The sequence below is a fragment of the Papaver somniferum genome, chromosome 3, assembly GCF_003573695.1.
Source record: "Papaver somniferum cultivar HN1 chromosome 3, ASM357369v1, whole genome shotgun sequence".
Taxonomy (NCBI): Eukaryota; Viridiplantae; Streptophyta; class Magnoliopsida; order Ranunculales; family Papaveraceae; genus Papaver; species Papaver somniferum.
In genome coordinates this window covers 172,345-185,084 of record NC_039360.1, presented here as the reverse complement: position 1 = coordinate 185,084, position 12,740 = coordinate 172,345, and the positions used below count along the sequence as shown (strand labels likewise).

Genomic DNA, 12,740 nt, shown 5'->3' with positions numbered 1-12,740 from the left:
CTGAGTCATCCGATTCAAGGGGGCTTTGGTTTCAGCCAAACCAGTTCATCCTATCCACCGGGTTAACCCCTGCCTGCCGTCTCTTTGTTTGCTTCTCTTGGAGACACCACCCTCTCTCTCCGTCTCAAAAGTAACGATCCCAACATTTTACAGTAAAACTCCAAATCTCTTTGTAAATATTCTCTTTCGAGTTCTTATTCCACTGAACAAAGGGTTTTTTTCTTCCCGCCGTCTGTGTCCAATCTAAAACCTAACCGCGGAACATCATCAGTCTACAAAAAAGAAAAAAAAACGAAGAACAAATTACTCTAGAGGTAAATCTTTTTCTTCTCCTTTTCTCAATTTACGAAGTTGGATTTGGTTTCTATTCGTAACCAGTAATATTGTTTTTATTCTTTTTTTCTAGGGTGTCGTCAAATGAATCTTCTGAAATTCATCATCCATCTTTCGATATATATATAGAGATCAAAAACAAAACAAGTGTGAAGACGACGATTGGGGGATAGCAACTTATATCCAGACCAAACACTACAAATTGATGACGCCACCTTATATTGTTCTTGTTCAAGGACCTCCTGATGTCATTAATTCGAAATTCTTTATGATTTTTGTGTTTTTTTTAGTTCCATAATTAAGTTGTTAATTGTCAATTATTGTAGGTTGGGAAGTCCCTGCTATCATGGATGACATCCGAGGACCCATCTCCATTGTAACAGGTTTTTGTAATGTTGCTTTGCTTTGCTTAATGATTTATTTACCGTAACTATTCATAATGTCTTAAGACATCTTGTTTCGTAGGTAAGAAAGCGAGGCTGCAGTTTGTGGAGTGCCCTGACGATATTAATGCCATGGTCGATGCTGCTAAGTATGCGAATGCTGTGTTGTTACTTGTTGATGCAAGTTATGGGTTTGAAGCGGTGTGTTAATCTATATTATGTTTACAAACTACATTCATGTTTATGTACAAGCAGGAGATCTAATTGCTTTTGTTGATTTCAGGAAACGTTCGAGTTTCTTAACCTTCTACAAGTTCATGGCTTTCCAAAGGTTATGGGTGTCCTTACACATCTTGACGAGTTCGAAGATGAAACAAAACTCAATGAAACCATAAAACGTCTAGAGGATCAATTCCGCACTGAAATATGTCAAGCAGCAACAATATACAATTTGTCTGGTCTTGTTCACAACTTGTAAGTTTCTTTTGCAAAGTTGCTTCTTGTAATTCATGCGCCTATCTTATAGCATTTACTCGTTTAGAGATAATGATTTCCCTTACATTAAATCTGACGAGCTTACTATCTCAGTTTCTTATCCTCTCCACGATTACAACAGGTACAAAATGCGTGAAGTACAGAAACTGGCAGAAGACATATCGATGCTCTTCGTGGCGAGCGGCACATCCTTATTTGCTGGTTGACCGTTTCAAAGATGTTATTCCTCTAGAAAAAGTGAAGAAGGATGCAAATTGAAGTAGAAACATAACTCTCTATGGTTATCTTCGAGGTTGTAATATTAAGACTGGAGCTAAGGTACTTCCTTAAACTAGGTTATTTAATGCTAGTTTCTCATTTCCTTCATGAACCTATTCTTGTTCTGTGGCCTTGTGATAATGTATTTGTTTTTGCTGTCAGTTTTTTTTTTAAGAAGACGATATCTGCTTGTTAGATCATTAATAGACGTCGCATGGATATGTTTCATGGTTTGGATCTAGAAACTTGGTTAGCACTCACAAAAAGCATGTCTAAAACCAGTGAGTGAGAACGCAAAAATTACAGGGAAACAAACCTGAGTAACTTTGATGCACGTCTTCAACTGTGATATTTCCACTAGATTTCTGCCTCGTGGTTTCTTCTTTCTAGGTATATGACGGGCAGCACATATTTTTTTTGGTCTGCATCTATTCACTTGCTTGTAATGCTGGTCCTGTATATGTTGATGCTTAATATGTTCTACTAGGTTATCATTTATTTAACCTGAAATGACAGTTTGTTGTATCTTAGACGCCTCTTTTTTAAAAAATTCAGGAAGTGCACAAACTTCACATGCCCTTTTATTCAACAAATTGACTTGAGGTGTTCCATGCCAGGTGCATATTGCTGGTGTTGGTGATTTTCGTTTAGCTGGTGTTAGAAGGGAAACTGATCCTTTCCCTTTAATATCTGAGATGGAGAAGGAAAATGATTTTGTTAAGTTAACCTGCTTGGAGAATGAGAGTTTCAGAACAGGGACCTATCTAAGGTTGGAGGTTCATGGCAATCCTTTTGGGATGGTTGAAAATTTCAATCCTTGTCATCCTATTCTTGTTGGAGGTATCAGTCTTGACGAGGAAAATGCCTTCTCTAATTTATGTTTCCAATTCAAAGCATGTTGTTTATGTCACAGATTAGAAAACTTTCACTTACTAATATTAGTTAAATGCCTTGATATGAAAATGAAAGGGCCACAGTTTGATATTTGAATATGAATTAATAGTGAGATGTTTTTCCTGTTAACTTAACTGAACTCTGTTTGTCCGCTTCTATGATAACTTTTATCCGTGTTTTTCTTCCAGGCGAGACTTAAGCAACATAACTGGTATATGAAACTTTTGAAGTCAGGAAACTCTATCACCGTTTCAGCTGGTTGGAGACGTTACCAGATGAAACCTATGTATGCCAGCGAAAGCGACAATATTCAGCGTCAATTTCTCGGTTACACTCCCGAACATGAGCATTGTCTTGCGATGTTTTGGAGTCCTCTTGTTCCTCCCCTAACCAGAATTGCATTGTGCAGAGTAACAAGGTCTGGTGTATTCCACTGAACTTTATACTTGTTTAATTTGTATGGCAACCAAAAACGGTATTTCATCACTGTTCTAATTTAAAGGACCTTATGTCTAAGTTCATACAACTAGTCCTTGTTTCCCCAAAAGATCAGGAAAAAAAATGCATTTGCAGAGACTTTATCTGTTCTTGGTTAAATGGATACTAGTCCCTTTTAGTTGTGGTATATATTGTTGTTTCTTCCCTTTCAAATAGATACTAGTCATTTTTATGTCCATATTGTTTGCTCAAAGGGTTGCATTTTGAATCAGGAAGCATTTCTGATTAGGGAAAAAGCTGTTGTTCTTGCCCCAAAGCATGACTTGAAGATAATGAAGGAAATCAAGTTGAAAGGAAAACCGTGTAAAATCCTTTTAAGTATGACTGCTCTGATCAAGTTCTCATCAGATATTGATGTTGCTCAATTTAAAGGTCCGCCTGTTCGCACTCGGAGTGGAATTTGGGGGAAGATCAATGAGGTTTGTGCCAAGTTTGAAAACAAAATCCTCTTTTCTGTATCTAGTACTGAGTGCGAATATGGTTTCTGATGTGTATCTAGAATATAGAACCACAGGTTGCCGTCCATTTGCTTTAATGATGATACTTGAATTTACAAAAAAATAGGACTTCTGTGGTCTTTCATACACAAAGTCAAATGTATGCTGCATGATTTCTACGTTTTCCATGGCTGTCTGGTGTGATAGAGTTGGCAGGAACTGTTCGTTTGGTTGGTCTGTTTTTGTTGTATGGGGATCTCAGAGCATTCCTGTTTAGTTTTATTTTGCATTTCTAAAGTTATTGGCATTGGGCAGGTGGTAAAAAGAGAGGGGATTGCTAGTTGCACATTTGAGAAGAGAATTCGTCCCATGGATTTTTTTTTCATGCCTGTTATGGGTCAAGTTGTGGCTCCTCGCTTCTCCAAACCATGCGACAGTGCTGTTCCTGTTAACAAGGATTCTTTCAAAAAGGTTATTTCCTAATCTGGACTTTGTTGGCTAAAAATTATGGATTGTAGAATTCCGTGCCCATTTCTGACTTCTCTTTGTTCAAGAGTCTCAGGAAGACCCTGCTCAGAGGCGGCTTGTACGACGTGGTGTGAAGATCACTGATTCAAGTACAGATCATTTGGTGATGCTCTATAACCTGTATAAGGTACAAGCTTCTGGCCTGCTTCCCACGATCATCTATCCAAACTGCCTTATAAAACTATCAGACCTTTGATAATATGCAACCTATGTCCCACATATGAAACTACTCCCTCCGTCCCTATTATATAGGCGGAATATTGGATTTTTCTAGTCCCACTAAATAGGCGGAATTCCAATTCCAAGAAGACTTTTGACGTACATACCCCTCATTTATATTGTATGGGAAATTGTAGTGAGAACAATGTAGTCAATATCGGATACCGGTTTGTCTCGGCTGAGGACCGGTACACTGGTACAACATTGTATCGGGGAGATCTCGGTTTCAAATATCGGGGAGATATCGGTTCTAAATTTATATCTATAATTTATATTGTTTCACACAAAATTATACAACATTAAAATGCATCAATTTTAGAAAAACAAACAAGTTCATTCAAAACATAAGAGTCGTCGTATGAAGTTCAAATTGGAAAAATGGGAGAATTCACAACTTTAAAGTTCACAATCTGGAAACATAATTAAACATGGACATTACAATTTTAATCAAAATCATTCGATTCATCATAGATATCATAATCTTCCGTAGCTCCATCATCTCCACCAAGTAGTCCATAATTAGAGTCCAACATCAAGTCATCAGTATCATATCCACTATATTCAGAGTCAGTTGGATAAGTAGATTTGCGTCGGGAGATACAAGCACTTTTACCAACAACTGGCATACCTTTTTCACCAACAATATCTTGCAAATCATCCAAAATAACATTATCTCCTTGTACAACCAAGTCATCCAAATTCTCTAAAGCCAACCATTCATCATTGTCATCACGCTCATCCAGAAAAATGGGATCATGAGCTTTCGGATCATCATTATATTCACTGATTTCTTTGTATCGACGTTCCAATTTCTTGTTGTATTGAATAAAGACGCTATCATTCAATTTTTGTTGCTTTATGCGATTTCGCTTCTTTGAATGCAACTGAAAGACGAAAGGATAATAAGTAAATGAAATGAAACACATCAAACAGATTGAATCTTGATGTTCATCATTATAAATTGAACCAAATAGAAAAGCCAAATATAAATCAAGTGTGTTGGAACATAACTTAGTATTTAGCGACCCTAAATGCAGGGAAAAGGAGAAGACAGGTTTAGATTGACTCACCACCGGTCCATCAAAGGTAGCGATGGCAGCACAGAGAACAATACCATGATCATTTTGATTTTGGGTCATAGACTGATTTGGATCATTAGCACATGACATCATATGGAACAATGAAAAATGCCCTACTCTTGCTCATATAGTGGTATACAATGTTAACACATTACACATTAACTACAACTTGGTGTGTCGCGGCACCTCAGGAAACTGAATTACAGGCATACATATGGTCTAAATACCCTTACAGGAAAATGGTAATACATGAAAAATAATCAGTGCAAGTAAGACTCAACAAGATTAGAATACTTACATTCTGAAATGTGCTCCAGTTTCGCTCACACGGGGAAGCAGAACAAGTAAGACTCAATACCCTTATTGCAAATTTTTGTAGGTTTGGGGTATCGATTCCTCCATATGTAATCCACCAATCATCTGTCATAAACACGGACAAAATAATTATACAAATGCATAGGTAACACAGATGTAATCAAACCTTCAACTTACATAACAAACAAACTTACGAGGTTGATCTTTATATCTTCTTTTTTTGCAAACCGGAGTTCCCAAGATCCCGTTAGCATCACTGTAGTCTCTCAATTCAGTTGTAGCTTTCTCAAGATCTTCTTCATTGGGAATAAGCCTTTGCATTGCTGTATGAAGTCCCCTTTTGATTTCTATGTACTTAAGATCATTATCCATTAGATGAGCAGGGACTTTGTAGAATATGGAAGGATTTAAATAATATGCAGCACAATGTAGAGCATGATTGAAGTTATTCTTCCATCTTTTATCAAAGATAGCCTTAATTACAGCCCAAGTACTATCATCTTGACTGAAATTCTCCTCGAGTTTCTCCCTTGCTATCCTCATTGCTTCATAAAAACAAGGCATTGTAGGTTTGCGCTCGATATCCACTAACCTTACAACCTTAACCAAAGGCTTTAGCACTCTACAAGAATAATCAACATCTTCCCAAAATGTACTGCTTGTGACAATTTTAAGTACATTAATTCCCATAGTTTCTTTTGCAAACCTCATTTTCAACCACTTATCATTCACAAACATTATTTGCAAATGGGTTTTATACTTTGCAAGACTTTCTAGTGTGTAGTACTGAGTTGCAAATCTAGTCTTTGTAGACCTATGTAATTCACCACCGATCATCTCCCTCATTAAGCTTAATACTTGAAAATGAGCATAAATATATGTAACGAGTCTCTTACCTAGAATGACGGCTGTCTTGATTCGTGGAAGCTTGCCACCAAGTTCTTCTAGCATCAACTGAACACAATGAGCACCACAAGGAGTCCAAAACATATTGGGTATTCAAGCATTAAATCTTTCCCTGCCTTTTTAAAATTTGAACCATTATCGGTAATGAACTGAACTATATTTTCTTCCCCAACATCGTTAATTACCTCCTTTACAAGCCCACGTATAAAATCAGCATCATTGGTTCTGTTTGACGCATCCACAGACTTCAAAAAAACTGTCCCTTTCGGACAATTCACCAAAAAGTTAATAAGATGTCGCTTTTTCCCATCTGTCCAGCCATCAGACATGATAGAACATCCAAACCTCTTCCAATGTTCCCTAAATGTATCAACAAATTTCTTCATTTCTACTAACCGGTCCTTGAAAAGATTCGTACGAATCTGATGGTAAGATGGTGGGGGCATAGCTAACAAAAAACAACATAAAAAGCAAAAGTAAACCAAATGAATATACGATAAGAAGAACAGATTAAAGCACGTATTATAGCTAAAATCAACTGAGCATATCACAACTGCTTACCTTTCCCATAGTCGCCTATTGCATATATCATTTCTTTGAAACTTGGGCAACGAACAGTGTTAAATGATACTGAATTCTCAGTCATCCAAGCTGAAATGCATTTCCATGCAGTCTTCATTAACTTCTCTTTCACAGCTGAGTCTCTTTCAAGAGTGGCCTGTTGAGTTTTTTTGTGGTCTGTCTTCATATATAAATCAATTGGACCTCTACTATTACTTTGGCTTATCCTCTTTCTCTTTGTCTGATTCTGAGAAACTAGTTGACTAGCACCCACACCAGCACTAGCACCAGCACCAGCACCACGACTGCCCATATTGCCATCAATTTCAACTTCTTGTTCTTCAACATCGGTATCAGCATCAGAGGCTTCATCTGAGTTGTTTGCACGCCGATACGCTAAATCAATGTTATCCTTATGAGCTTTTTTGGTCCTCTTTACAGAATTCACCAGACCAACTTTGTTCATAATATCAATGGACACATTTGGACATGAAGAAACATTCCCTTTAATATGTAAAAGATGCTCCTTAAGCCTAGTAATTCCACCACCACGAATTAATTTCTTACATAACAAACAAGTAATTATATTTTGATTTGCTAGGTCTTGGCGTTCACCCCATTCCCATGCTGGATCTTTAGTTTGAGTAGCCGAAGAAGAGGGCAATAAATCACAGGTAGTGTTTGCCGTATTTGAATTTGATGCATTAGAAGAATCCATAATCACAACCTACAACAGAAATAAAACAAATTAAATCCCAGGAACAGACTGATAATGTATGCAACTACATACTAATACTATCATCAACAACACAACAAATTAAACCTCAACATTTCCATCAACAACACAACAGATTAAACCTCAACATTTCCATCAACAACCAATCTTAAGGAAATCAGTAGCAATAAGTAAAACAGAAAATTCAAATCCAAATCCCTAAAACAGAAACAAACAAAACAAAAGTGCAATAAGTATGTAAATAGACCTGAACCAAGCAAGAAAGACAATATAGAAAGAATATTATCACACAACTGTAGCTTCTTTGGGATTAATATATAAGCAGTGAAAATCAGTACACAAAAATTAAAATCGTTGTAATCTGTAAAGACATGGAGCTATCTATTTTAATACCCAGTTGCTAGATGAACTGTTTTGATGTTTCTTCAGCGACTTTGCCTTTGCTGGATATGCATATAAGATGTATCTTCCCTTGGACCTAAATTGCAAAAATCTAGCATCAGTTTTGGGTACCAGACTACCAGTATTTGTTAATGATCAAAACCAAATTACATTCCAATAGTCTTCTTAAAAACCCTAAAATACACCAAAATATGAACAAAGATTGACATAATCCATTTGAAATAGTTGACATAGATTGACATAATCGATTAATGATCAAAACTAACCTCTTGTTAAGATAGAATCAACTGAATCTCGCCATTAAAATAGAGAAGAAGAACCTGCAACGAAATTTGTAAAATCAACTCTCTACCCTTTGCGTATCGATGGGATTTAGGGATTAAATCTCTTCCCTTCTCTTATAATCCCGAAAATGCCCTCAGAAATTACAGCAAATGACAAATATCGCCGATAATACGATATTATCGGTGTACTGTATTTACCGTATCGGACGGTATTATCGGCACAAAAATCGTTTTGCGATATCGGGATTTCCGTATCGCTCAGTGTCCGATACCGGTAATATCGCCGATATTTCGGCCGGTATGGACGAAATTGACTACATTGAGTGAGAATAAGACAAGGGGTAAAAACAGGAAAAAAAATGAAAATTTATGAAAACCAAACAATTTCTTAATCGAAGAGATTTCTCCTTCTCCGCCTATATAATAGGGACGGAGGGAGTATAATGCAGAGCTTGTTATGGTAATATATTTAATAAGGCCACTAATCTGTAAGAATGATGCGGTGTTTGATTATGGTCAGAGTGAGGAAAACATACCCCATAATTATCATGCGTGGATGATTTTCAGCTACCCCCTTAACAGTCCAAAATATTGTTAAAGTAACTCTTATCTTTATCACGCTTTACTTTGATTGGTGGCTAGTGGTGTTGCATATCTTTATCACGCTTTACAGCTGATTCAGTTGATGTGGTGTTTATTCTGCAAAGTAAAAATAAGGGGAAGTTAACTGTGGTGGTGATGCCCGAGTGAAAATCCTTCTTGGGCAGAAGAAAGGAGTACGACGAGAAACCAAGAACGAAAATAATTTGGAGATTATGATTATTGTGATTATTAAAAAGGAGTGAATGTGTACGATATATATGATTAGAAGAAAGGAGTACGGCCAAGGAAGCGCCAGCTTCTGACGGACCAACCATCTACTAGTAATCCTACCACCACCTGTGAGTAACTCTAAACATACATTCCCTCCTTCTCGTTTCGTTTGCTGAGAAATTTCCTAGTTTAATCTGTTGAACCCCCTTATGAATTAGTCACTGCAATGTAACTAACTGAGATTTTTTAATGCACCTGATAGAGTTCTAGGTGCTAGTTCTGCCAAAATTGGTGCAAAGAGGAAAAAAGTCTGAAAGAATTTCCGGACAACTAAAATCATTGACAGCAATTAGGGAAACTAGGGCCTCGAAACACGGAGGAAGATGGTGTCGGAAGGTGATGAAACAAGTAATCAACCAGCTACGAATTATAACTGAGACTGTGAGTAATTCTTACATAAATAACTTCTCCCCTTTGGTTGCATTTGCATACATGTTTCAATAATTGAGAAATTTCTTAGTTTCATTTGGTAAACTCCTCTATGAATTAGTTCTTAAAAGGAGTAACTATCAGTCTGTCACTGTAATGTCTAACTAATCGTTTTTTTTTTCTATCCAGCTGATAGGATTGTAGGGGATGGTTCTGCCAAAGCTGGGGCAAAGAGGAAGAAAGTCGAAAGAACGGAAAGGTCTGGAGAACTGAAATCATCAACAGGAATTAGTGAACCTGTGGTTGAATTGGAGAATCTGGACCATTATAAGACTAAGTGTATTGAATTGTCTGTGGAGCTGGAGAAGAAGGAATTGGAGCTTGAGAAGATAAAAGTGGAGAAGAAAGTTGAGCTCGAGAAGAAGGAATTGGAGCTCGAGAAAATGATAGTGGAGCTTGAGAAGAAGAAAGTTGAGTGCACTGAACTCCAGGGTCGAAACCACAAAGACTGCTGCTAGTCATGAGGATGGAAATTGAATATTCGACAATGAGATGTGAAGCGTCTCGCCTTTCTAATTTGGAGAGCCTAGTCCTGAGGAATGGAAATGAAAGTTCCATATTGAGATGTGAAGAGTTGTGTAATTCTGAAAAAATTGAGTCTCAAGTGCAGGTTTTGCAGAATGAAATTAGTGGTGAGATGCCAAAAGATAAAAACAACATGAGTGAACCTAATGCTAAATCCAGCAGTGGAGGGAACAAGGATTCTCATTTGTATGAGTTTGAAACCAAAGAAAGGTGCCGAATGTATATGACGTCGAAGAAGGGAAGGATTGGGGCTGTTTGGAAGAGAGAGCATCTCAACATGGATCATCATCTCAAAAACTGTCTGGCGAGCCAGAAGATTCTAATAATTTTGTTTATTCAAAAACTTCTCTTGATGACCCTATGGATTACAAAGACGAAATGGAATGGATATCTGAGCATGAATTGCTTTCTTCATTTGAAGAGGATCCTGAGCTCTGTATGAAAGCTGTTTGTGCTCTCTATCGACAGAAAATATCCGAGGCTGAAATATCAGCGGGGTTGTACTATCACAGTGACATACTCAGGTACATTAAGAATTCTTCACACTTTACACTTTTCCTTCATTTTCAATTCCATTATGTTTGAAACTGCGTGAAATTACTGTTTTTCAGTGACAGTGCATTGGCCTGTTCAATGCGCAAGAATTCGTAAGCTTGTTGCATTTATTTGCAGTCAATGTTCAATTGTTCAATCAACTTCATGGACCCTTTTCATATTCTGCTGCGAAATTAATAGGTTATTTGATAAACATCTCAAATAGCCATATCATATGAATGATGCAATCCCTCCGTTATTTGGGAAGTATGCTCTCACCTTGGCGGTCAGGGGGAAATGACCAGATCATACATCTACCGTTTTCTTTATTACTTGTATATCACAACGTCTGAAAACTTATCTTTATTCCTAGGAATCAAAGTATGTCGAGGGGAAATGGCAATATCATACATTTGCCCTTTTGTCATATCCCAGTAAAAATATAGCACATTCTCTCAACTGCAGACTTGTGGTTATAAATATAAATGGCATTGACACTACCTCCCTCATCAATATTAAATTTAGATATCTGCAGTGACTATGGACTTTGTATATCAATTATCAACAGAGTTGGGTGGACCAGGAAAGTTTAGTGGTCGAGTTTTTTCATGATTGTCAGATAAAAATTTGCTGCCTTCCAAGATTTCATATCTGTAGTTGTCATGTGAATGGTGAGAAAAGGGCTAGAAAGCCAGACAACAAAATGTGCATAATTAATTCGAAGTACAAAATGGAATTGAGAAGAATCAACAGTAGTATCTTTTCTTAGTTTTCCATTTTCATACACTTTTGGCCTAGATTGATATTTTCTCTTAACAGGTGGACTACTTTGGCCAAGTTTATAATGGGTGAGGACTGCAAAGGTGACGTACAGAAGTCTGTGAAAGAGTTGGAGACATTGGATCCTAAAGCGGTTAACGACTGCAAGAGGCTGGCTAGAAGATACTCGATTCATATATTTGATATCTACCAAAACGGAAAAGATCCTTTTTTCCATCCAGCTAGAACTGCCAGCCATGGAGAACAAACTGCTAAGTGATAGATTATTGCGTAAGTGGCCTTCATTTTTTGCACTAGACATTGCAATCTTAAATCTCCTTTTAACCTCCTATAATTATGTACACTAATCAAATGGAAAGCTGATTAATATACCATGTGGTACATTGATGTGTATTGAATCTGTAGTGTAGTAAGTCATATTATGCTAGCTGCACTTATAGTTGTTTTGATAGGTGTACATGGTGAAAATAACAACCCATTTTCATCTTATAACATTTCTGTAGCGTCTAGAGGATCATTTCTGCACTGAAATATGTCTAGAGGATCATTTCTGCACTGAAATATGTCAAGCAGCAACAATATGCGTTTACCCGTTTAGAGATAATGTTAGTCTGGTCTTGATCACAACTTCTCTTTTTCAAAGTTGCTTCTTGTAATTCATGCGCCTAACGTATAACATTTACTCGTTTACTGATAATGTTTGCCATTACATTAAATCTGATGAGCTTACTATCTCAGTTTCTTATCCACTCCATGATTACAACAGGTACAAAATGCGGGAAGACCGTTTTGAAGATGTTACTCTAAGTGCAGAAGGATGCAAATTGCAGTAGAAACATAACTCTCTATGGTTATCAAGACTGGAGCCAAGGTACTTTCTTAAATTAGGTTAATTAATGCTAGTTTGTCATATTTTAATATCTTACAACCATGAGACATTAGACGTTCCAGGAGCTAGAGATTTCCTTCATGAACCTATTCTTGTTCTGTGACCTTGTCATAATGTATTTGATTTTGCTGTCAGTTTTTTTAAGAAGACGATATCTGCATGTTAGATCATTAATAGACGTCGCATGGATATGTTTCATGGTTTGGATCTAGAAACTTGGTTAGCACTCACAAAAAGCATGTGTAGAACCAGTGAATGAGAACACAAAATTACCGGGAAACAAACCTAAGTAACTTTGATGCACGTCTTCTACTGGGGTATTTCCACTAGATTTTCTGCCTCGTGGTTTCTTCTTTCTAGGTATATGATGGGATGCACATAC

General features: G+C 37.1%; 4 protein-coding genes across 4 annotated transcripts; 2 read left to right on the top strand and 2 right to left on the bottom strand.

Annotated features, from left to right (window-relative positions):
• The first annotated feature begins 158 nt into the window (after nt 1-158).
• Nucleotides 159-1,194, top strand: LOC113355109 (ribosome biogenesis protein BMS1 homolog). The gene is made up of 4 exons (XM_026597890.1): nt 159-314; nt 407-716; nt 799-917; nt 1,000-1,194. Exons 2-4 carry the CDS (start codon nt 680-682, stop codon nt 1,192-1,194), a joined length of 351 nt encoding a protein of 116 aa, XP_026453675.1. The 5' UTR covers nt 159-314; nt 407-679.
• A 3,294-nt stretch (nt 1,195-4,488) lies between these two features.
• Nucleotides 4,489-6,285, bottom strand: LOC113358879. The gene is made up of 3 exons (XM_026602600.1): nt 5,634-6,285; nt 5,423-5,544; nt 4,489-4,929 (listed from the first exon to the last, which is right to left on the bottom strand). The coding sequence occupies exons 1-3, from the start codon at nt 6,283-6,285 to the stop codon at nt 4,489-4,491; spliced, it is 1,215 nt and encodes a 404-aa protein (XP_026458385.1).
• A 104-nt stretch (nt 6,286-6,389) lies between these two features.
• Nucleotides 6,390-8,660, bottom strand: LOC113358878. Its single transcript, XM_026602599.1, has 4 exons — nt 8,311-8,660; nt 8,036-8,120; nt 6,907-7,633; nt 6,390-6,793 (listed from the first exon to the last, which is right to left on the bottom strand). Exons 3-4 carry the CDS (start codon nt 7,622-7,624, stop codon nt 6,390-6,392), a joined length of 1,122 nt encoding a protein of 373 aa, XP_026458384.1. The 5' UTR covers nt 7,625-7,633; nt 8,036-8,120; nt 8,311-8,660.
• Nucleotides 8,479-11,728, top strand: LOC113358877. Its single transcript, XM_026602598.1, has 5 exons — nt 8,479-8,602; nt 9,760-10,045; nt 10,362-10,679; nt 10,767-10,802; nt 11,509-11,728. Exons 1-5 carry the CDS (start codon nt 8,479-8,481, stop codon nt 11,726-11,728), a joined length of 984 nt encoding a protein of 327 aa, XP_026458383.1.
• Nucleotides 11,729-12,740: the final 1,012 nt, after the last annotated feature.

Excerpts from the sequence above, each read along its gene's own strand:
- LOC113355109 (XM_026597890.1), top strand. The coding sequence starts at position 680 with ATGGATGACATCCGAGGACCCATCTCCATTGTAACAG. Across the intron at positions 717-798 it reads ACCCATCTCCATTGTAACAG|GTAAGAAAGCGAGGCTGCAG; the intron begins GTTTTTGTAATG and ends CTTGTTTCGTAG. Across the intron at positions 918-999 it reads CAAGTTATGGGTTTGAAGCG|GAAACGTTCGAGTTTCTTAA; the intron begins GTGTGTTAATCT and ends TGTTGATTTCAG.
- LOC113358879 (XM_026602600.1), bottom strand. The coding sequence starts at position 6,285 with ATGAGGGAGATGATCGGTGGTGAATTACATAGGTCTACAAAGACTAGA. Across the intron at positions 5,545-5,633 it reads AAGATATAAAGATCAACCTC|ATGATTGGTGGATTACATAT; the intron begins GTAAGTTTGTTT and ends TGTTTATGACAG. Across the intron at positions 4,930-5,422 it reads ACTGGAGCACATTTCAGAAT|TTGCATTCAAAGAAGCGAAA; the intron begins GTAAGTATTCTA and ends TTCGTCTTTCAG.
- LOC113358878 (XM_026602599.1), bottom strand. The coding sequence starts at position 7,624 with ATGGATTCTTCTAATGCATCAAATTCAAATACGGCAAACACTACCTGT. Across the intron at positions 6,794-6,906 it reads AATAGGCGACTATGGGAAAG|CTATGCCCCCACCATCTTAC; the intron begins GTAAGCAGTTGT and ends GTTTTTTGTTAG.
- LOC113358877 (XM_026602598.1), top strand. The coding sequence starts at position 8,479 with ATGACAAATATCGCCGATAATACGATATTATCGGTGTACTGTATTTAC. Across the intron at positions 8,603-9,759 it reads TCGCTCAGTGTCCGATACCG|CTGATAGGATTGTAGGGGAT; the intron begins GTAATATCGCCG and ends TTTTCTATCCAG. Across the intron at positions 10,680-10,766 it reads TATCACAGTGACATACTCAG|TGACAGTGCATTGGCCTGTT; the intron begins GTACATTAAGAA and ends ACTGTTTTTCAG.